Source organism: Chelonoidis abingdonii, chromosome 2, assembly GCF_003597395.2.
Source record: "Chelonoidis abingdonii isolate Lonesome George chromosome 2, CheloAbing_2.0, whole genome shotgun sequence".
Lineage (NCBI taxonomy): Eukaryota > Metazoa > Chordata > Testudines > Testudinidae > Chelonoidis > Chelonoidis abingdonii.
In genome coordinates this window covers 272,261,954-272,286,877 of record NC_133770.1, presented here as the reverse complement: position 1 = coordinate 272,286,877, position 24,924 = coordinate 272,261,954, and the positions used below count along the sequence as shown (strand labels likewise).

General features: G+C 40.1%; 1 protein-coding gene across 4 annotated transcripts in view; it reads left to right on the top strand.

Moving 5' to 3' along the window:
* Positions 1-24,924, top strand: part of CSMD3 (CUB and Sushi multiple domains 3) — a 1,318,842-nt gene that overhangs the window by 1,280,166 nt on the left and 13,752 nt on the right. For all 4 annotated transcript variants that reach the window (XM_075063193.1, XM_075063192.1, XM_075063195.1 and 1 more), the window contains 4 exons: positions 11,503-11,614; positions 14,546-14,725; positions 19,622-19,687; positions 24,486-24,644. In XM_075063193.1, the coding sequence (XP_074919294.1) occupies positions 11,503-11,614; positions 14,546-14,725; positions 19,622-19,687; positions 24,486-24,644 (517 nt within the window). The remainder of the gene's footprint in view (positions 1-11,502; positions 11,615-14,545; positions 14,726-19,621; positions 19,688-24,485; positions 24,645-24,924) is intronic.

Here is a 24,924-nt window from a genome sequence, read left to right as displayed (position 1 = left end):
AGCAACAAATATTAGTGGCTTCAAATTGCTGCCTCAGGCATCCCTGATCCTTATAGCCCTGCGCTGCACCCCTCGAATAGCCCTGGTCTCTGGCTGTTCAAATTCAGCCTCCAGGCACTGACCCTCAGCAGTCCAGCCCTAAGTGAAGCTTTCACCCTTCCCTTCACAGTTATTATAGAATATAGAGCACACAGCTCTAAGCATAAGAATATTGTCACCAGCCAGGTCCAGCTTCACATATAGGCACTGTCAGTGGGCCTTTAAATGGCCAAAAGCACACTCAACAGTCATTCTGCACATTCTCAGCCTCTTGTTGATCTGCTCCTTGATAGTGTCAAGGTTCCCTGTGTATGGCTTCATAAGTCATGGCATTAAGGGGTAGGCAGGATCTCCCAGGATCACAATGGGCATTTCAACTTCCCTTACAATGATCTTCTAGTCTGGGAAAAAAATCCCTGCTTGCAGCTTCCTGAACAGGCAAGTTTTCTGAAAAATGCGTCTCATGCATTTTTCCGGCCCAGCCTGCGTTAATGTCTGTGAAACGCCCACAGTGATCCACAAGCGCCTGGAGAACCATAAAGAAATACCCCTTCCAATTAATGTACTTGGTGGCTAGGTGGTCTAGTGTCAGAATTGGAATGTGTGTGCCATCTATTGCCCTTCCACAGTTAGGGAAGCCCATTTGTGCAAAGCCATCCACAATGTCATGCACATTGTCCAGAGTCACGGTCTTTTGGAGCATGAAGCAATTAACGGCCCTGCACACTTCCGTCAACATGAGTCCAACGTCTGCAGTCGCTGCTCGTCATCCCAGATGTGCATGATTATGTGATCCAACCACTCAGTGCTTGTTTCCTGAGCCCAAAAGCGGCATGTCACTGCGGTCAGCACCTCCATGAATGCCACAAGCAGTCTTGTGTCGTAGCTACTATGCATGGCGAGATCAATGTCAAACTCCTCTTGCCTTTGTTGTTTAAGGAGTAACTCCACTGCCCCTCATGATGTGTTAGTGAGAGCGAGGAGCATATTGGTCAACAGTGCAGAATCTATTCCTGCAGACTAAAGAGACAGAGCGCACAGTACACAAACCATTGAAAGATGGCACCAAATGCGGATGGAAGCATAGGAATTTCTGGGATGTGAACCAATGCATCATGGGGCATTGGGACAGGACCCAGGTTGCCCCAGGACCCCCTCCACCTTCCCACAACTCTTAGCAGCAGAAGAGGAAGAGATGCTCTGTGGGATATCTACCAGGAGTGCACCGCTCCAAATACCAATGCAAGTGCTGCAAATGTGAACATGCTATTGTGCAGGCAGCTGACAGTGTGAACACACAACAGCGGTTTCCCTTCAGCGCTCTCTGAATGGTGATGTAACTGCCGGTGATGTACTTTGCTAGTGTAAACATACCTTTAGTTTTGCTTATATTGAGGAAATACTAATATAGCATCAAAACCTGCAATTGAAGATATTACTCAGTTTTTAATCACACAAAATTGTCATTGATTTCAGTGGGATATTTCCTAGGTAAGGATCAAGTAAACTGAGTAAAGATGTCAGGATTTGGCCTATATTTTGCTAATAATATGATAAAACAGTTATAATCAAGCCCATTTTCCTCTTGCTCACATCAAAATATATCAGAAGAGATGCCGGTGTAAAATTAATGTGAGTGAACAGAGAATCAGTGTCATCATTCTTAAAAGAATACAGGACATAGAGAATTGATACGTGCTTTTGAGGCAACAAAATGCTACATTAGAAAGTGCTTACTATATTGCATAGGCATTGAGTCATTGCAATTGCCATTTTCTGTAATTTTCATGTCAAAATCTCTAGGGTCATTTGTCTGACATGTTAAACATTTGTCTTACATTCTGACAGGCCAGTCTGATCCCTCTAGTTTTATGTTTCTTTTTGTTTTATTTTTCCCATGGTGAATGGAAGCATCATTAGCATCCAGCATACAACTATTCAAATAAGCAGGCAGAATGTCAACTGATATATAATTTCTAGAACAAATGTAGCATTTGGCAGGATTTACAACTTTGATCCCCAAAACTCTAAGGTTAGTGCCTTGCAGATTAATACGGCAATGCTGTAAATGCACTTCAGCAACAATTATTTTGTATATCGTATGGCCTTCCAAACTACTTCACTTAACCAGCAGCTTATCCTCAAGCTCCCATATAAAGGAGTTGGTACTGTTTAGGAATCAAATGTTTAAATATCAATTTCTGTCACACTTTAGGTGTGATTGCATAGTTAGCATAGTGCTGTATACTGGTGTCATTGTCACAGCAGGTCAGGGAGCAGTGATTAGTACTCTCTCTCTTTCCCTGTAGGAATTGCAGCACTCCTTCTTCTGCTTAAGGGGAAAGGTCAAGAGCTCCTTTCTCTGATGCCTAATGAGGAAGAAAAAACCAAGATAACACTCCCTTGGATACTCTGAATAGACTTAGGGGCAGGATAAAGAAGAATCCAAATCTAAATCCAAAACACAACAGACCAGATCTTGGCAGAAAGACAATCAACACCTAGCACCATATGTAGGAAGACTTTATGGAGAGTTAGAGAGACAAAGTGGGTGAAGTAATATATTTTATTGGACCAACTTCTATTGGTGAAACAGGCTTTCAAGCTCCATGGAGCTCTTCTTCATGTACCTTGTCTTTCTAATGTCCTGGGACCAAGACACTACAACAATACTGCACACGTTTATGGAGGATTAGGCAGAGCAATTTGAAGTTTTCGCATTGGAATAATGAAGAGTTTTTGTCAGATGAAGTTCTGCTTCTAAAATAGTAGATTTATACACATACAGTGTCACCAGTTAACACTAGTAGAACCAAGATGCACTTCATTGTGCAGCTTCTAATTAAGATCTCACAAACACGGAGACGTTCAGGTCTGAGGCTGACAGTAAAACCCCAACCTAGTTCGCCCTCCACCCTCTGGTTGTTGGGTGTCAGATTACACAGGATGAACATGGCATGGCCTCTTGGCAATACTAATCCCAACATTTGGGTTGCCACAATGCCAATTTCTTCCTAGCTATCCACTTCCCTACCTGGCCAGTCCTCTTCTGTCACTAGAACTCCAAGCTCAGGCTCTTTTAAGCTGGCTACATAGATAATTATCCAGCCCTGACCTCCCCACTTTGCTATATGGAAGTGATCTCCAAACTTTGCATTTTATAATCTGTGCCTACAAAAAAAGCTGTTACCTACTTGTTTTCCCAAGCCTCAAAACCAGCATCTTTGCACAGTGGGGGTCTCTTCTAGATCACAGCACACATGCTACCACCATATCACAATGTAATGATGCTCGTTGAAGTTTTCCAGAGGAAAGATTAGGCAGAAACTGAGTAAGGGTATCAGTATTTGACCCTTGCATATTAAGTTAAGCAGATGTCCATCAAAAATGCAAGCTCAGCCCTACTTCAGATATCAGCCACAGAATGTAAATAAATGGTAGCATCTAGTATAATTGGGGTGTGTGCCTGAATTTAGGATATTATTCATTTCAATATTTTGTTATGTAGCAAATCTATCCTGAACACAATATATTATATCAAGCAGATTTTACAAAGAAAAATGCCTTTGTCTCAGTATATAGCAACTTCATCTGTAAGCTTGAAAAATAAATTGCTTCTTTGAAATGAACTGTGGATTTGGAATATTTGTTCAGAGATATTGCTAGTAACATAGGAAATTGTTTATAGCACGTTGACCGTAAGCCATTACAGCACACCATACTGCTGAAATGAAACAAGGATTTATTTAGAACAATCTGTCTTGCATGCAAGGCTCTGTAGTTCTGTTTTTTTTTTCCAATTTAGGTTTTTGTGGAAATTCAGCAAGTTTCCTGCACGTTAAAGCTTGAAGGGAGCCAAAGTGCAAACTGTATTTAGAAAGCAAAATAGCCACATTACACCCCTAGTATCCTTGTATTAGCTCTTGAGTCTGTTTTATGATGCTCCATATGATATTCAATATGAAGATAAAGGAAAACCTTGTAAACTTTCTTCTTCTGTGAATTTAGTGCTTATATAGCTATAATAATAGAACAGTAGAATGAAAACCTGTTTATTTCAAGATAAGTGCTGTATAGTATGGACAGGCATGTGCAAACCCCCAAGTCTGCCCCCACCACTATGCCCCAATCTTGATCTGGAGCAGTGAAGGAATAGTTCATTCTCAGTCTAATCATCCTTTAACTTTCAACAAGGATGCAAATTGTGTGAGATTATGTGATATGCACACATATTCACAGGGAACTAAGACTACAAACTTATTTCACAGAGGCCAACAATTTTGTTTATTTAGTAACAAAAACTTGTATTCCTATAGCACTGGACTGGATTAATATCAGTGATGTACTGATGAACGTCTCCATGTTCCATCACCAATACCCTGAGCCACCTAGTTTTTCTGAAAGAGCCTTTATGATTACGTAGGTTTTCAGCTAGGATTCAGCAAGGGTGTCAAGAGGAGCATTTTATTTCACTTCTAAGAGAATGGCCAAATGTTAGTTGAGCAAAAGAACTGATACAGCAGAGGCACTGGGGAATACACACCAGCTATCCCTCATATGCAGTCATACTTGCCTTCCAAAAATATAACCTTTTATTGCTTTTGTTTGTTAAAAAAAAATACAGAGCACTACAATAAATAACAGATGCTTAGTATGAAAAGACTGCTTTAAGTCCTTTTATGGACAGAATAATGACTCGTGACGCTAAAGACACACCTTCTTACTCAATAGATCTCCTTCCTGAAAGTCATATCTAGTAGTTAGTGATGAAAATAAGATTTTCCCACATTTTAGTTCCATTCAACTAAGAGAGGATAGAGTGAGATGGCTTCTGCTCTAGTTTGCACATGATTGTGAAGAATAGTTAACTGTGTTCTAAGTGGCGAATCTTTATTTCTGGCGCAGACAAGCAAGCAAGCAAGACCAGAGTTTCACTCTAGTTTGCAGGGGTGGTTGGTAGAGAAAACATTTTTACTTGAAAAGTGAAGAACCATGAGTTTTGCACAGGTTATTATTAGAACCCATCGCCAGCCAATGAATGGATACTGGACATCTCATTAATGTCCCATTCACCTGGTCTGATCACCAACAACTGCAAGCAAAACCGGTAGGGTGAGCTGAGACTGTGATATGAGCAAGACACACATTAAATTCTATGTCAGTGGTGGGCAACCTAAACCACACATACAGCCCATCAGGCAATCTGATTGCGGGCCACAAGACATTTTGCTGACGTTGACGGTCTCCAGGCATGCCCCCCTACAGCTTTGCCATGGTTCGCAGTTCCCAGCCAGCATGTTCCCTGTGGCCCACCACTTCTTGCAGCTCCCATTGGCCAGGAACGGCAATCCGCTTCCACTGGGCACTGCGGGGGGCCATGCCTGTGGATGGTCAACATCAGTAAAATGTCTCGCATCCCACAATCATATTACCCTGGTGAGGCGCATGTGCCCTGCGGGTCGCAGGTTGCCCACCACTGCCTCTAAGTCCTTTAGCTCGTTTAGAGTGAATAACCTCCCAATGGAAGTTCCTTACATTACTAAGTCCTCTCTACAACATATTGTATCATAAGGATCATTAGAAGGAATGATGTGACACCAGATTGTCCAAAAACCCAACAAACTTTAATGCAGTCATCGCCCATATGCAGCGGTACCTGCTTTATCTACCTCCCCTGCAGCTGGAAACCCCCCACTCTACACTTTGTTTCAGTTTCTTTTCCCCTGCATCTGACTCTAGCCATATCCATCTACAACCCATTTTGCAGGGGAAAGGGGAAACCCATTACAATATCCTGGTGTAATCTGGCAACCGGAGGACCAAGAACAAAGATGGTTAGAATCGCACTTAAAAAAAATTAGTTCTCCTTTCTTTTCCAGCACTCATAAAAATTTAGAGAGAACTCTCAGCAAATGCTTTGGCCAGTTTTTTCTTTATCTGAATTGGGTTTAGCATGACTAACCAAAATGTCTCCTACTCTTAGTGAAGTGAATTTGCTGCAATCTCAGATAGAAGTGTGTGTTTTTCAGTAACAATTGTGCACATAGCTCATGCCTCCCTTTTTGAAAATGTATTTTCAGTACACATGGTTATGGCTGGGAATGGCTAATATTTATACCCTTTCTTCTGAGATGAGCATTACCCCTCTGCTGAGTGGTAGCAGATATCCAGGGCTTTACAGCTTTGCAGTTTGATTTCCCAGTGGAGAAGAAATCAGTGATGCAGAGTCTGTGTATAAAATTAGCCCCATAGTGCAATTTAAAATAAAAAAGGAGAACACTGCAGAAATATTTTCATGTGTTGCTACTGTATCAGGATACAAAAACGAGAGTTGCTTTAGCATTTTTAGTGGGAAAATGTTTATGGAAATTTTGTGAATGTTATCAACAGAAATTTTGCATAATATTTATGTTAGTAGTTTGATCATTTAAATTTCATAGTCTTGGATCAGGGATCTGTGGCATAGGAAGACTGATGCTCCTAGATGGTGGGCAAGGTGCTTCTGTAGGATGAGGAGATTGTAGGATGGGTTGGTGGGCTGGAGGATATGGGGGCTAGTAATTTTGAATAGGGAGCAGTGCTATGGTGCATTGTCAGCTTCAAAGGAGAGGAATTTCCACAGCCCCACACAATCTCCAATTCCCTTGCCTTTGAGTCAATCAGTCCCTAGGAGGGGAATTGATGTCTGAGGAACTGAGTGGTAGGCAAGAGATGCAGAGTTGGGATAAAGTCTGCAGCCACAGTATGAGTGAGCTTGCTCTGTCAGAGTTCCTCTAGATCTTGGAGACCCAGGATTTTTGCTGCATTAAAATCAATGGGAATGACTTTTCAGGCACTCTTTAAGGACCAACATTCTGTTTGCACATCTTTGGTTTGAGCAGGACTACATTTTACAGAACTTGAAATCATAGAATCATGCAAATGTAGGACTGGAAGGGACCTCGATAGTTCAGCTCTCCCAGTCCCCTGCACTGAGGCAGGTCTAAGGATCATCATCCTAGACCATCCCTGACATGTCTTTGTCTAACCTGTTCTTAAAAACTCCAGTGACAGATGTTCCGCAACTTCCCTAGGTAATTTGTTCCAGTGTAACTACATTTACAGCTATGACATTTTTCCTAATGTCTAACCACATTTCCCTTGCTGCAATTTGAATCCCTTACTTTTTGTCCTGTCCTTCCTTAGTGAATAAGGAAAGCAATTTATCACCCTCCTCTTTTATGTACTTGAAGACTTTTATTGTGTTCCCCCATCGTTCTTCTTTTCTGAAGACCACACAAACCCAATTTTTTCAGCCTTTCCTCACAGGTCATGTTTTCTAGACCTTTCATCTTTTTTTGTGGCTCTCCTCTGGATTTTCTCCAGATTGTCTGCATCTTTCCTGAAGTATGGGTGCTAGCACTGGACATAGTATTCCAGCTGAGGTGTTATCAGTGCTGAGTAGAGTGGAGGCATTACTTTTCATGTCTTGCTTACAACACTGCTCCCAATACATCCAAGAATGATGTTCGCTTTTTGTTTTTAAAATGGTATTATACTGTTGACTCACATTTAGTGTCTGATCCATTGTAACCTCAGAACATTTAATTCCTATTAATCATTTCCCATTTTGAATTTGTGCAGTTGATTATTATTATTAAGTGGGGTACTTTACATTTGTCCTTATTGAATTTCATCCTGTTTATTTCAGACCTTTTCTCCAGTTTGTCAAGATCATTCTGCATTCAAATCATACCCTCCAAAGCACTTGAAACCCCTCCCAGATTGGTTTTGCCCACAGACTTTATAAGTATAGTCTCTATGCCATTATCCAAATCATTTATGAAGATATTGAATAAGACTGGACCAAGGACTGATCTCTGCAGGACCCCACTCGATATGCCCTTCCAGTTTGACTGTGAACCATTCATTGATAACTACACTCTGAGTATGGTTTTCCAATCATTTGTATACCCACCTAACAGTGGGTTCATCTACACTGTCTTTCCCTAGTTTATTTTTGAAAATGTCATGTGAGACAGTATCAAAGGCCTTACTAAAGTCAAGATATATCTATTGCTTACCACATATCCACAAAACTTATTATTATGTCAAAGAATCATAGAATATCAGGGTTGGAAGGAAGCTTGGGGGTCATCTAGTTCAACCCTCTGCTCAAAGAAGGACTAATCCCCAACTTTTTATTGTTTTTGCCCTAGGACCCTAAATGCCCCCTCAGAATTGAGCTCACAGCCCTGGGTTTTGGAGGCCCAAGCTCAAACCACTGAGCTATCCCTCCCCCCTTAATGGCTAAGGATGATGTTAAGTTGGTTTGACATGATTTGTTCTTGACAAATCCATACTGACTCTTACTTTTCACCTTATTATCTTCCAGGTGCTTACACATTTGTTGTTTAATTATTTTCTCTGTTAGCTGAACTTAAGATGACTGGTTTATAATTCCCCGGGTTGTCCTTATTTCTCTTTTTATATATAGGTACTATATTTGCCTTTTTCTAGTCCTCTGAGATCTCCCCTGTCTTCCACAAGTTCTCAACAATAATTGCTAATGGCTCAGAGATCTCTTCAGCTAGTTCCTTAAGTGTTCTAGGATGTATTTCACCAGGCCCTGGTGACTTAAAGACATAGAAATTACTTAGGCAAGTTAGAACTTGTTCTTGCCCTATTTTAGCCTCAGATCCTACCTCATTTATGCTAATGTTCACTATATTCATCATCTGATCAGTTTTTGGTGAAAACTAAAACAAAAAAGGCATTTAACACTTTGGTCATTGCTGTATTTTCTGTTATTCTCTTTCCCTCCTCATTGAGTAATGAGCTTACCTTGTTCTTGGTCTTCCTCTTGCTTCTAATGTATTTGCAAAATGTTTTAATATCGTTTTGTGCCTTGGCTTTTCTAATTTCATCCCTACATGCTTCTCTTGATTTTTTTGTATGTATCCTTTGTCATTTGACCTATTTTTCACTTTTTGTATGACTCTTTTTGATTTTCTATATTAGAATGTTGATTGAAGATTACTATGGGGATTAAAATGGATAGAATTCCTGAGTGTTTACATGATGTGCCATTGATCTTTGATCTTGAACAAGTTACTTAGGCCAATATTTTCATATTGGATCCCTAAGTAGCCTATGTAACTCCCATTGCCTTCTGTGGAAGCCAGTGGAATTTCCACTACTCAGCATCTCAAAAATTAGGCCACTTTGCTTAGGTGCAAAATATGGATGAAAGTAAAGGGAAAAAGGGTTGTATCCAGCTCTTTCCTTCGTTCAGAGAAAATTGTTGATTCCTCTTTGAAAGAATATTTCTGAAACAAAGTGGAGAATAAGTAGGTTCATGTCATTTGCATTCAAATGAAACAGATGTGTTTAACACAGTGGCATTGATTTGGTGGTTGGAGCAGGAGCAAAAGGATGTTTGCTTCAAAACCAGAATGCCAAAATATTGTTTGAGTGACAGATCGCAAATAAATAGAACAGGTGTAGAAGAAATCTTGGTTCAAAACTGTTCATTGAGAGAAATGGAGGGCTGATGTCCACTAAGTGATGTCCACTAAGAGTAACGTGTGTTGCCAGGCAATCTAGTATAATTGATTGGATTCAATGCTACTTTATCAGATAAAAGAGCACTAGTATTGCAATTCATTGTAACTTCAGTAACTGTCAAATAGTGTTTTCCTAGTATGTATTTCATAATGAAAACCTGATTTGCTTCTCAAAAATTGTTCACCAAAAAGTAAAAAATAGGTCAAATGACAAAGGATACATACAAAAAAATCAAGACAAGCATGTAGAGATGAAATTAGAAAGGCCAAGGCACAAAATGAGATTAAAACATTTTGTAAATACATTAGAAGCAAGAGGAAGACCAAAAACAGGGTAGTGTTTTCCTAGTATGTATTTCATAATGAAAACCTTATTTGCTGCACATCTTCCAAAACTGATCTCTTTAAAGTAATTATATAGTCCAGTGGATGTTGTAAAGGAAAAAAATTTCAAATTTAATTCACATACAGGTTATTATTATCATGGGTTATTATTGCATTTCACCATGATGAGAATACTGAGCTAAAATGGAATTTTACTATAAAATTTCAAATAATTGTTTATAGCAGTGAAGCACTATGTTTAATAGGATTCAGTTGTTGTGAAAGATGTGCATATTTTACCTTTTGGGGATCAAGAACTTTTATCAAGCCTTTTAACTTAATCTAAATTAAGAAAAATGTAAATGCATTGTGCTATGAAAAGTTAGTACAAACTCAATAATCTTTCCTTCAAACATGCATGAAAAGATACACAGTTCACTAGATGGCACATTTGGCCTATGACTTCTGTATCTAAAGATGTTTAAACATTAGTGTAAATGAGTTAACAATTCTCAGTGTATAATAAATGGCCCTGTACTTACTGTATTCAAAAGAGATGATACTGCAAGTCATTCAGACACTAGTTTTGCTTCATTTGCAAAGAATTCTTTCCTTTCTTTTTTTTTTCCTTCAAATTATCCATTCCAAGAATAAACAAATGATGTGCTCAGAGGAGTTAAGAGTGTAGATTTTCATGTACTCACATTCTGTTATCTATTAAACATACTGATTTTTGTTCTCTTCTTGTAGTGAGAAAGTAAAGTTAAACACCATAAAGCTCAAAGTTAAAAGGAAATCCTAGAACCATAGAGGCTTGAGTTGGAAGGAACTAGAGCTGGTCAGAGAAATTCCAGTAAAACATTTTTCATCAGAATTTGCTGATCCATTACAACAGAAACATATGACAAGATGATTCAATTTCAAAGAAGTTCCAGTGAAACTCACTGCCACCACCCTAAGCACGGCAGTCAGGCAACCTTCAGCGGTGTTTCTGTGGGAGGTCCATTTGACCACACAGATTTGGTGGCGTTTCTGTGGGTTATCTGCCGGTCCTGAACCTGTGTACCTCCCGCAGGCATGCTTCCGAAGGCTGCCTGACCTCCACCCTCACATCAACCGCTATGCCTGGAGCTGCCCCTGACTGCCACAAAGGTTTCAAAACTTGCCTGATTTCCTGCCCGCACACTGACCCAAGTCCGTGGTAGCCCTTAACAATGTGACAAGGAGATGAGACCCTGGAAGGGCTGGCTCCCAGGTTTGTGACTCCTTGGCAGTTCGGGGTCCCAGGCTCGCAGCCCTTTGGCAGACAGAGCTTCCAGGGCTTCCAAGATCTTTGGCTCTGGGGCAGCCCACCACGTAGACTGTCCCAGAGTTAGGGCTTCATTCCCTTTCACTGAGATTTCTGAAATTTTGGGGTTTTGTTCCAAAGTATCAAATCCTCCACAGAATGGAATTCCCTTTTTCTGCCCAGCACTTGAAAGGACCTCATACTCAGCTTATTCATCCTGTATTCTGTGTTGGAGTTTTCCCTATTGATTGGGAACAATTGATATTTCTTTGTGATAACATCATTGTACTTTCACTGTTTCAATAGGTGGGAAATGTTGTTCAATTTCAATGTAAAAAAGGACACCTTCTCCAAGGATCTACAACCCGAACTTGCCTTCCTGATCTTACGTGGAGTGGAATTCAGCCAGAATGTATACGTAAGTAATGGGTGAAGGAGATAAATATTTTTCTCTTAGTCTTGGATGGAAATAGTTTCCCATGATAGGTTTCATTAATTAACTTACATGTACTATATTGTTGAAAAGCAGTGAACAATAATAAACTAAGTTTTGGTTTTTCTTCTATTTATATAACCACTTGTAGAACTGTGAAAGATTAAAATCACATTTTACGCAATTTATCCATATTCATGTGATTTTAATCTTTCACAGTTCTACAAGCCATTATTGAAAAAGGAAAACCAAAGCTTCATTTATTATTATTTATAGTTGATCGGATTCAGTGCTTCTTTATCAGATAAAAGACTAGGGATGAGAGTGGGGCTGCAGGAAGGGTAGGGGGAAAGGAAAGGGGTCATGGTAAAACTCTGTGCAGCCCTAAATTACACTGAGGATGGGCAGCCCTGAATCAAGGAGTAGCCCCCTCTGCACTCCTTCCAAGTGGAATATAAAGGCCACTAGGTTTAGTCTGACATTTCAAAGCATATGCTCCAGTATTAATAATAACAATTTGTTTGAACTGCTTTCCTAGTACCCAGTGCTGATACTTTCAAAAAAGGGCAGTGTGGTTAGTTTGTTATGGGAACAGTGATTAGTCATACCTGAAATAGAGAGGATGTTCTTTCTAAGGCAGAGAAGCTGTTTCATTCCTAGACAACTATCCATTTTAAGAGACTTATGCAAACCACTGTCTTGTAGTGCTGATTCATTGATACCGTAATGTCACAAGTAATGCCTTCCAGTTCTACAAACAGCCTGAAGACATGCCACCTGGAATGGTCATAAGATATATCATAACTCATGACATAAGATAAACAGTATGAGAACTGCTCATTACATGGATGGGAGCACACAAGGTTGCTCTGTGACGTTGTTTTAGTGATTCAGTAGGTGACACACTTCCCTCTGACTGCTAAATCAGTGTTCAACTGTGATAAAAGGTGACACTCTTCTTTTGAAGGTGCCGTGTTTTGGCTGTAATGTAAAACTAATGTCTCAGACACCTGTACCAAGATGTTTTTCTCACAAGTAGGTTTATTAAGTCATTCTGGGTAATTTCTATCCTTGATAATTACAGTCTGTTATACCTAAAATTACTCCTTGTAACTTCAGGGTGACACATTATTTTTCTTTGAGTGATTGTACATGTCCATTCCACTTCGGGTGTTTGTGCACACCATGTATTAGCAACAGGGATTTATCCCTTAGCATGCTCCCTGTGCTGTCTCAAGCTGCTGCGTGATGGTTTGAAGGGCAGAGCCATCCCCGACCTCTTTCAATTCCTTCTTACTTCCTGTGATATTTATCAGAGAGTTCTACCTACCTACTGCAAGTGTTTCCCTTTTTCTTGGGATATGTCTTCACTACTAACGTTAAAGCGCTGCTGTGGCAGCAGCGCTTTAACGTGGATGTGTAGTCGCAGCACCAGCACTGGAGAGAGCTCTCCCAGTGTTTTTAAAAACCACCCCCACGAGGGGAGTAGCTCCCTGTGCTGGTGCACTGTCTACACTGCCACTTTACTGTGCTGAAACTTGCAGCACTAAGGAGGGTGTTTTTTCACACCACTGGCTACTGGTTTGTTACTTAATCTGTCAATGAAGTTAGCTTTTTTGGTAGCAATTACCTCTGCAAAGAGAGTAGGAGAATTGAGAGACTTGGTGTCTGCCCCACAGTGTACAGTCGTCTATAAGATATCTCTGTCTTCATCCAAATTTCTCACCAATGTGATTTCTCACTTCCAAATCAATCAGGGAATATATTTACCAACTTTCTTCTCTAAGCCTCATGTTCATAAGGATGAGGAGAGACTCCACACACTGGATGCTAGGAGAGCATTAGTCTTTAATGTGAATAGGACTAAACTGTTTCAGTCTCCCTCCCAACCATTAACAGAGATTGCAGACAGGATGAAGTGTCTCCCAGTCTACATAACTCCATCGAACAGGGTGCTAGCACATTCAGCAAGATCATACACAGCGTCTGTAGCCTTTCTAGCTCAAGAGCTTATTCTGGATATTTATAGAGCTGTAACTTGGTGTTCAGTACATACTTTTCCTTTTCATTATGCCATCTCTCAACTGTCTGGAGGACAAGTAGTCCTTCAGTCATTATTCAGACTCTTCTCCCATCTCCAGATTGAACTGTTTGTAAGTTTCCTGAAATGGAATGACATGCAATCACTCAAAGTATTAAAAATGGTTACTAACCTGTTTTGTAATTGTTGTTCTGTGAGATGTGTTGCACATGTCCATTTCACAACCCACAATCCTACCCCTCTATATCAGAGTCTGTCTAGTAAAAAAGAGCAGAGGGAGGGTTGTGAGCAGCTCTGCCTTTTATACCATTGCACAGTAGCACTATGCAGCAGTGGGTGAATGTGCTACCCTGATTGGTGCCACTGAGGGAAAATCTCAGCAGCTAGGGCATGCAAACAACTGAAGTGGAATGGACATATGCAACACATCTCACAGAACAACAATTACAAAACAGGTTAGTAACCATTTTTCTTCATTTCCTGTTCTAAACTCTTATTTAGTTGCTGCTTTGTATTAAGCAATTGTTGCAATTCATGCAATGGGTGGCTGCCTGTTACCGCTGTATAAGGCAATCAATATATGTATATGGTGTTTGGGCTTTCCAGAAAATCTGCAAAAGTATAATCTCAAAGTCAATGGGCTGTCACACAGGATTAAAGGTCTGCCTCATGAATATGCTTACAGGATTGGGCCCAGAGTTTATAAAACTGTGAAATGCTTAGTGAGCTCTCAGATGAGACAGAACATATACATATAAGTAATTGTTGCTAATACATTTTGTTTAATTAACTAAACTGTCAAAATGTTTGAGGTTGTTTTTTTCTGAAATATTTTTACTATTTCAACCAAAAAGTAACCTACAGTTTCTTTGTAGCACATAGCTGTAAACAACCAGAGACTCCAGTTCACGCTAATGTGGCTGGAATGGATCTTCCTTCACTTGGTTATACATTGATTTATACCTGTCAGTCAGGCTTCTTCCTAGCAGGAGGATCAGAACACAGAGTCTGTAGATCTGATGGCACATGGACTGGAAAAGTTCCAGTTTGTGAAGGTAACCTCTTCTGCTCCCCCATCTCTTCCTCTGACTTTCAAATATTAAACTTTAAATTTTCCCTTACTTGCTATTTAGTAACAATATATCTCATAAGTACGTCTTTAAATCTGTATATTACTTTGTCTTTTTCTATATTTCATATAAAAGCATTATATATTTGTGGGTAAAGTATTCAAAAGCACCCACTTGACTTAGCACATATATCCTAGTGATTTTCATTAAAACTTAGGTCCCTAAGTCCTTTTTGAAAATGGAATTCAGACTCCTGAGTCGCTTGGGCTGTTTTGAAAATTGTACCCTATATCCATATACAAGACATATGGATTGTACAATAGGCTTGTGTACATGTTATATCAATTAGAACTCCAGAGATGCAAGCCTGGAGGATCCACTTTCACTTCAGTCGATATTACCATAAGTATGTGCCTTCCAAAACTGCAGAACTCACTGATATGCATAGCTGATGTTGGGTTTTCTGGGGTTATAAAACTTACTTGTACAGGACAATGTTTGGGAGCATGTGCTTTCCATATAAGAAGAAAAAGATGGCATGTTGAGAAATGAACATGAAAATTTAGCCTGCATTTAAATTCAGAATTTAAGTGACGGCATGAAGAACAATTGAAGCTGAAGACCAAACCCTCTAATTCTTTGATATTTACAAAGCATAATAAATAAATTCTGTACCATAGTGAAATCTGCCCATCCTATCTTGCTTCCTTAAACCAAGAGGAATTAATGTAGGAATCAGCTCCATTGGCTGGCCAGCTGCAGCCAGATTACATCCCTTTTGTGTTGTTCAGGTGCAGTCTTCCCTCCAGTCGAGCAGTGTAGCACATCATGAAAGGGACATGGCTATGGATGTATCATGGAAGACGTAGTCTGGTCAGGAAGCCTGACCATAGGGGAGAATGGTGGCATTAGATACCCAAATTGCAGTTCCCATGAGACAATTTGCTATCACAGGGAAAAGTAGTTTAATATTGAACAAACTCAAAACTAAGTGATTCGGGTCAGTACCACACATTGAAATTAAACATTTCAAATTGAGACTATTTAAATGTTTTGTTCTGATCAAAAAATCCAAAATAAAATATTTTGCCATGTCAAAATTAAAAATTTCTGAACTTTTTGTTCCATGAATGTTTTTAATATTTCAACTTTTAGTCCTGATCTGTTGAAATATCACAGTTTCCCAAAGGATGGAAATTCCAATTTTCACTGAGCTCCTTAATAGAAAATATTATCAAGGTATTCTACATAAAGTGTGGTGTTAATATTATCTTTGTGTGAAAGAAACCTCCTTGTAACCTTGGTGCATTCTTCTTTTCCATTGTTTCTATTGTTTTACTTCAGGATACTGAATTGAATACCTCTACCCATATTTGAAATGTGTTGATACTTTCCTTTGTAATTAAGGGACCCTTCAGAGTATTTGAAATTTGTTCCAAGAAATTTCTTCTGCTACTTTCAAAATAAACAACAGTAGTTGTTTTTACTTCCTGCTGAGGCTGAGTTAGGGTTAGAATTAGGGTTCACTACAGAGACAACTCAATGCCATCTTTCTCTGTGGGAGTGCATGGTTGTCTCTAGTATTGGGAGGGGCATGGTCCTTGGGGATCCACATTCTGTGGATCCACTGAACCACAGCTCTGCATAAGGTGGCAGAAAGGAATACAGGTGACATTAAAGGCGATAATCTTTCCAGCAGCCATGCCCTCTCTCCAGTTTGGGGGGATAGGATTCTGTGTCCTCCCAGCTTCTTTTATCTACACTTTTATACAGAATAAGGTAATGGGGTGGAGTACCTGAACTTAAAAAATCAGAATGGCACCCCTGTTTACACAGCAAACCAGAATCTGTGCCCCTAAACAATAAGCCACTCCTCATCAGAGGGTGTAAGGGAGGTGTACTAACAACTTCAATATCTTTAAAAGGCAGGAGATGAAACATTGACAGTTTATCTTCTTGCTTTTTTTCTTTCATCTGGAACATTTGATTGATTTTTTTTTAAAATCATGGCAATTTTAAAACAAAGTAATGGGTTGTAATAAACGTTTGTCTCAAATCTGGACTTAGAGTTCAGCATCTGAGTGTTTACTGTGAACCTTCCCCAAGCTTATACCCAGCTTGGATCTATCTCGCTGCCACCAGACAGGAATATAGCGCCTGCCTCGCTCTGGTCCCCCCAGACTTTCCCTGAGAAAACCCCGCCAAACCCAGACCCCTGGTCTCCCTAATCTCATCCCCCAGCTTCCCTCCTTTCCTGGGTTAGCCGGTGCGATGCTTATACTTACTCCTTGAATAAACAACCCCGAAGAGACAATCGAGCTTCCCCCCGAGGCTATGCATTCACCTAGTCAGCTCCACTACAAGAGATTCCCCCTACTTTGTCCATGTACCCTTTTTCCCGCCCTGGGACAATAGAAAGGTGAGACACAGAGTTTGGGCTTTTCCCTCCCCCCTCTAGCCTGTCCCGATGTAACAGAGCTCATTGGGCACAAAAAATTCCTGTTCCTTTTGCATCACTAGGAAAAGAAACTTCCACAAGTTTAAAGAAAAGTTTATATAAAAAAAAAGAAAATACAGAACAATCAACTGCAATTAAGAAAACCAAACAGGCTCTTGCTTATAAGAAAAATGAAAACATCTGATTCAAAAGATAGACCCAATTCAACACAGTCCACACAGTACAACAACACAATGTAAATACAACACAAAAGCAAATATAACAGCCTATTTGCCTTGGTTGGCCTTGTACCCACACTTTGTAGGAAAAATGTTAGAAAGAAATAGGAGTTAGCAGGAAAGCTGTTTCAATTCCATAGCTGGAAAACACAAGACCCAGAAGTACACAATTCCCGCCCCTGACTCTTAAAAAAAATCCAGTTCTCTGATTGGTCCTCTGGTCAGGTGTTTGGTTCCCTTTGTTCACCCTTTACAGGTAAAAGAAAATTAACCCTTACCTTACCTATCTACTTATGACATGGGTCAAGAGTGGTTAAAAATAAGCTTCTCACTTCTCGCTCTTCAGTATTACAGGAAGATGAGAAGAGGAAGCAATGTCTTCAAAATTATTAACTCTTATTTGAATGAAATATAGCATACCCTGAGGAACCTTTCTGATTTTACCTATTACAGAAAGAAAGATGAAAAGCCATGTTTCTCCCACAGGGGGAAGTAGTTAGAAGAAAAGCACTATGTTCTCTTGTTCCTCCCAATGGCAATTAAAGTAGTTTTTTTTCAAAAATGACTGAATCATTGACTTAAAGGGAACAAAGAATTGAGTCCGTTTCATCTGTCTAAGGGAGATCAAAGATATAAAAGGAATCTCAGTAATAAAGATCCATGTGTCCAGTGTACAGAAGGTCTGCGTCCAATACAATGGATTCAAAGCTTCATTCCAGAAAAACAGAACTTTTGGGCAGTGCTATCACGTAAAAGACAGTTAGCATGAATCAGGTTCAAGTTGGAAGGGGATAATTCCATTTGACTAATTCAAGGAATCTGATTAGTCCCTATATAGAATTTTAAATTGCATTATGCAAATACATCCTGGTTGTCTTCTGAAGATCTCTGAACATCCTCTGATGTACACCTCTACCCTGATATAATACGGTCCTCGGGAGACAAAAAATCTCACCGTGTTATAGGTGAGACCGTATTATATCAAACTTGCTTTACCCCTCCCCGTTCCTTGTTCCTTGACCACCCCCTCCAGAGACCCTCATCCCTAATTACCCTCAGGATGCCACCCCTACCCAACCCCTCTGTCTCCTGATTGCTCTGACCCCTATCCACCCCTCCCCGCCCCCTGACAGGCACTCACCAGCAGCAGTGGAAGCAGAGCAGCCCAGCCCCAGTCTACTCCACCCTGCCAGCTCCCAACCACGGCGCTCCGCTTTCTGCCGTCGGTGAGTGTGGGGAGGATGGGGAAAGGATACCCCCCGCACTCACCTGTGGTGGGAAGCGAAGTGATGCGGCCCCAGCCTGCTCTGCTTTCCTTGCCACGGCCCCAGCCATGTCGCTGGAAGGTGGCTGGGGAAAGGTCCTGCAATGACCTGCGGTGGGAAGCGGAGTGCCACGGCTGGGAGCTGGCGGAGTGGAGCTGGCTCTGGCTGGGATGCTCCGCTTCCTCCCACCGGTGAGTGCGGGGAGGTTGGGGAAAGAGTGTCCTCCACACTCACCGGTGGCGGGAAGCAGAGCGACACGGCCCCAGCCCAGTCCACTCTGCCACCTCCCAGCCGTGGCACTCCGCTTCCTGCTGCTGGTGAGTGCAGGGAGGTTGGGGAAATGACGCCCCGTTGTACTCACCTGCGGCAGGAAGCGGAGCACTGCGTCTGGGAGCTGGCAGAGTGGAGTGGGCTGGGGCCGGGCTGCTCTGCTTCTGCGCTGCTGGAGAGAGTGGGGGGGGATCCCTTCCCCCAAGCTCCCTCCCCCAAGTGACACGGTTGGGACCGGGGTGAGGGAAGCAGAGCGGGCTGCTCCCGCCCCCCCCCCCCGCTAATCCCCTGAGCCACTCTGGGACTGCAGGGCCCCCAAAAGTGCCCTCCCACAGCTCCTGCTCCCCAGGCCCTGGTGGGGGGAGCCCCTGACCGCCACTGAGACCCTCTGCCCCTTATCAAACCCTTCAGTCCCGGCCTGGTCCGACACCCTTAACATGCTGCTCAGTGTTGTGTGCGAACCCACATTATATTGGGTCATATTATATTGGGATAGAGTTGTATGTCTGTTTTTTTCCTCTTTGGTAATATAAATGTACATCCCAGCCCCTTTAAGTGTGCTAAGGAATTAATAGAATTTTAAAAGCCTGAGTGATTTAAGAGCACACGTCCCACTGAATGTCTTCAGATGATTACTTGTTGTCCATATTTTTGTTGTTCTTTCCAACAGCTGGATCAAAAATATTGGTGAAAGACCCTAGACCAGCTTTGGGAACACCAAGTCCTAAACTAAGTGGTGAGTACCTTGGCTTTATTCCAATGGCCCAGTATTCTATTGCCTGATACCTCATGCCTCAGTGCAGTGATGGAAAATGATACCAAACAAATAGTACTGTTTCAGACTCATTTGGTACTGGCATAAATGATTTCACAGGCAAAGGACTGTGGCTGAATTTAACTCTTGGCAGGTAAATATTGATCCTTAAATTGATTTATGCTAAACAAAGCTCTTCAGTAACCATACTTCAATCTCTCCATAGTGCACAGACATCAAAGTAGTTGGTAAATGCACTTATGACACCATGTGTTTTCAAAAGTCCGTGGTGATAGCTTGCTACTTACTTCTCTAAATATTGAATATAGTTTGGTTGCTCTTAACCATCCTCTCTTGTGTTTTACTCGTGATTTTTTAGCATGTGGGTTTAGTTCATGGATATTTGGACTCTACTTTTATCAAAGATAGGAAGTTCCTATCTATTTAGCTTATCATAAAGAAGATAGAGAGGTGACTTTATTGCAGTGTATCTGTACCTTCACAAGTTGAAAATACCAGGTACTAAAGGGCTCTTTAATCAAGCCGAAAAAGGCATAATGAGACCCAATTACTGGAAACTTGAAGCCACATAAATTCAAATTAGAAGTGTCACAATTCTTTAATAAGTGAGAGTGATTAACCATTGAAACAAACTATCCTGGAGGAAGTGGTGGATTCCCCATTTTTTGATGTCTTCAAATAAAACCTGCATGCCTTTCTGGAATATGCTTTAACCAACGAATTCTTGGATCAATGCAGGGGTAATTTGGTGAAATGTAATATCCTGGAATATACAGGAGGTGAGACTAGGTGATCTAATGGTTCATTTTGGTGTTAAATTCTATGAAACTATGAATCTTAAGCACTGAGTCTGATTTAGGATTAGCTAACCCCAACCTCTGTGCATCTGCAAAGTCCCATTGACTTCAGCAGTCAGACTGGTTGGTGTACACTAGCTCATCCACAGAATCAGTAATGTAAACTTCAAAGAATTTTGTTTCATTTGTGTCTCTGTATTTGAAATAAATCAGTACAAATCTAATACAGAAATTAAAGTAGCTATAGAATTGTTCATTGCCGGCTTTTGTATTTTAAATTAAAATGTTGTTTGTTTTTTTACATTCAAAACAAATGAACAAAACATATGTGATTTCTCTTTCAGAGTAACGAGCCCCTCTGTCCTGATGTCTCACTCTGTACTGAAAGACATATTTGTATTCTGTTTGCAGACTTTAGCAAAGATAAAGGCAGTTATGTTAAAATAAGAAATTTGTTCTTATATATCACATATATCCATATTTGCATGTCCATATTTTTTCAGTACTATGTAAGGCTGATAAGTATAGTAAGACCTGAGGACCTTTGTTAGAGAACATGGGACATAAAGACATTTTAAAGCTTAACAAAGCTCTTCTTTATCTGAAGTTTCTTTTGGAGAAATGTACTATTTTGTCCAGAAAGTAGTTTACTTTACTGTACTCTAAAGAAGAGCTGAGCAATTCTTCAGGGTTAGCTTCACAAAGGAGTTGACAGGGGATAGGAATGAACCAACTGGTGCTGGTTTGCTTAGAAGGTGGTGGTTGACAAAAACAAAACAAAACAAAAAATGCTCCTATTCACTGCTTGCTAAAGATGTCCTGGGACTGGCTTGGGGGACTGTGTGAACTGGTGTATCTGATGTGCAAACAACTTCAACCAGTACTGGCTGAAATTTAACTAACATGAATGGGGATTTGATAACATAGATACAGTCAAACTGTGGCTGATTTGGAATACTTGAGTGGTTGGAGTCAAACATTCCTCACATTTTCCCCTTTACTGTAAAATATATACTGCAATGTGGACTTTAAACATACCCACATTCATGAGCATAATATCTGAAGTTCTTCAAATTACAGTAGTTTGCTCTGCAGGCCTCATCCTACAAACAAGTTGTTATGTGAAAATACTCAAGTTACTAGTATTGGGTCCACTTTGCAAATTAAACCTTGGTGCTTTAACTTTAGAATCCAAGTCCCAGATCCTATAAACATTTATTCACTTCAGTGTAACTACTCTTCTAAATAAAGGATATAAGTCTAAATCTGTGTGCATGCATAAAGGTCCAAACCATTCAATTCCAGCACCTAAAAAAGCAGATATATGAACAACTGAATCAGCACTCTTAAATGAGTACTGAGCTACCTAAATACAGATTTATATCTCTCTCTTTAAACACCAAAATGTAAATGTTGGCTCCATTGTTAGAACCTTAACTTTTGAATTTCTTTATTTTTGATTATTTTAGACCCAGACCTAGAGTCAGCATCTGCTAGCATGGACCCCTGAGCACATTTAGAGTTGCATTGCTTGCTCGCTGGCATTGGAGTCCACACTAGCACATCTCACGTCAGGGTTGGAGCCTTAATTTGTAATCTTGATGTTAATCTAAGATTTAGTATTTAAATATATAGTTTCAAATCCAACAGCGTTATCAGTACTTTTCAGTTTCACATGTTATGTACATTTGTCATTTATCTGAAGCTCTGGTCTTTTTAAAACATTGTGAATACATTAGAGATGTTTTGCCCCTTTGCCCAATAGATTTCACTAAAGTTTCCAGGTTGTTTCCAGTAGAAGGAGAAAATAATTGTATGAGTCTGTTATTTCTTTGGTGCAGTCCTGTTTATTTTACAAAGCATGTGCACAAAGTCCTGTGTCCCTAAACACAGTAAAACCAAGTACTAATGGGGAGTTTCCTTGTTCACAATTCAAATCGTGCCTTTCCAGCCAGTCCTGTGCTCCAAGGATCTCTCTCTCTTTCAAAACACACCTGATTTTCTGCCTTTTTTATTTCTTTCTGCCTTTGACATCTACACAGACAAACACAGCTGCAGTCAGTCAGTTCCAAAGCCCCTGCATTCACAATCAGCATTCAGGGAAACTCCTCTTATTCTCTCTGAGTTAGTTAGTGCTCAGACCTTCCCATGAAACCCAGTGCCTTGGCCAGTGGCTTCTGTTATTTCGCTTATCTTACTCCATAAAGGATCATAATTGCTTTTTCCATTTTGCATGGCTACCGGCTAGCTTTAATGGTGTCGTGACAGTCTAGATATCAAAAGCATGCTTGCTGGGAGCCATTAACACCTTTTGGCATAAAAAAAAATATGTTCCATTTGATAATTAAGGACATTACATGTTTGGCTACTATTAGAGACATCAACGTCTATTCTTTGATATTCCTGGAGGATTTAATTAGTCTACTAATTCCAGCATATATATGTATTTGCAGAGGGCAGATCTTCGTAGTGAGTACTGTGAAAAGATCTTTGCATATAGTTCCAATATTTTTGTGTTTTGTGGCAAGAAAAATAACATAGGGCATACTTGCTGCTGGTTAGTGGTGACTCCAGTATTCAGGACGTTAAGTTACAGATTTATGTAGTCTTTGGTTTCCCGTAAAATCTACTTATGTTGAATGACTCTCTGATATTCTGCCAGATTTCTTCCCTATCTTCTGACCATTAGATTTGTAATTCAGCTTCCCATTTATCTTCTGTCTCCAGTATCAGTGGATTCTTAACTCAAATGGAACTTTGCTTATTTTTCCTTGTATTGCTCCTTATGTGTATTAAATATCCTGAAGTGTTTCTTGCTGGACAGAACACTGCACTTGGAATAAAGAGACCCAGGTTCTCTTCCCAGCTCTGCCACTGGCCTGCTCGGTGACCTTGGCAAGTCACTGAACCTGTCTGTGCCTCTCTTTTCCCATCTGTAAAGTGGAGATAATGACACTGGCCTCCTTTGCAAGGCACTTTGAGATCACTTTGTTTGACCAATCTGAGGCTGAATATTGAATCTGATAAATCTGAGTTGGTGAGTGTCTTGAGCCATCATAAAGTACTCCAGCTTATAATGAATAAAGGATATCTTCACCATGGTAAGCTTTATGGCAATGTCTGCAGAGAACCAAATGAAGCTGCTAAATCATTTTATGTGTTTGAGTGTTATGTTGGTATGTAAATATATTTACTGAAAATGAGCCATTTTACAGTTGGGTGCATATGAAAGGCTCATTAGTATAGATATAAATCAGAGTGATTCATTTTCTCTTTCCTCCAGGATCTCTTCAGTATTTTGTGTATAGGATGTGACTTCTTTTTTGCTCTTGATAAAACTTATATTGGTTTTGTATGAGCATTTAGTGATAAGACAAATCTTCTTAAGTAAATTTCCCATTAAGAGTAAGAGTTTGGTTCCTGTATCCATCTTTGTAATTTCAATGTGACCTGATAAAAAGAGACATTGTTACCAGGGTACAGTATCATTTGAATATGTGTCAAATGATTTTTAATATTTAACCAATGAGATTCATGCACACACATTTAATACTAGCTACATGATCTCTGTGTACGCTGGAATGGAAAACCTTGGTACTGAATGAAATTTGGTCTTTTAGATACAGCCATTAAATTTATAATTTTTGCAGTTATTTTTGTATTACAACATGTGTCCATTATCAGCTCAAGTGGAGTTTTACATGTGGATGGGTTCTTATGTATCATCATTACTGCATATCATCCACATGCATGTTTACTTTATCGATGATTATGCCAGTTTTAGTGCCTTCTGTGAGAGGATTTAGACTAATAATGATAGCCAGTGGCTCAAGTAAGATATAAAATGAGAGAGAAGAGAAATGAAAATGTTCATGTTTTGTCACACATTTGGTTGGAGATCTGTGACTTTGTATACTCTAAATATTGGAATCCATATTAATATGTGTTTCATATCTCTACAGTTCCTGATGATGTATTTGCCCAAAATTATATATGGAAAGGATCTTACAATTATAAAGGCAAGAAACAGCCCATGACTTTGACAGTGAACAGTTTCAATGCATCATCGGGGAGAGTAAATGCCACACTCACTAATAGCAATATGGAACTACTACTTTCAGGTACCGCATCATAAAAGCTCATTAAAATTTCTTATTTTCACTTCTGATCCTCATAATTTTGTACAAAATATTTTCACTTTTTACAATAAAATACTACCAAAAATACCCTAGCAGTCTAAGTTATAACAGAATATTGACCTATATTACAATTCTTCTTTGAGTGATGTTCATTCCCCTTTGGGAGTGTGCACACCCAGTACCCCAGAGTCAGAGGTTTTTCCCTTATGGTAGCGTTCAGGGTAATGTATGTGCTCTGTGCTGTCTCATGCTGCTGTGTGTT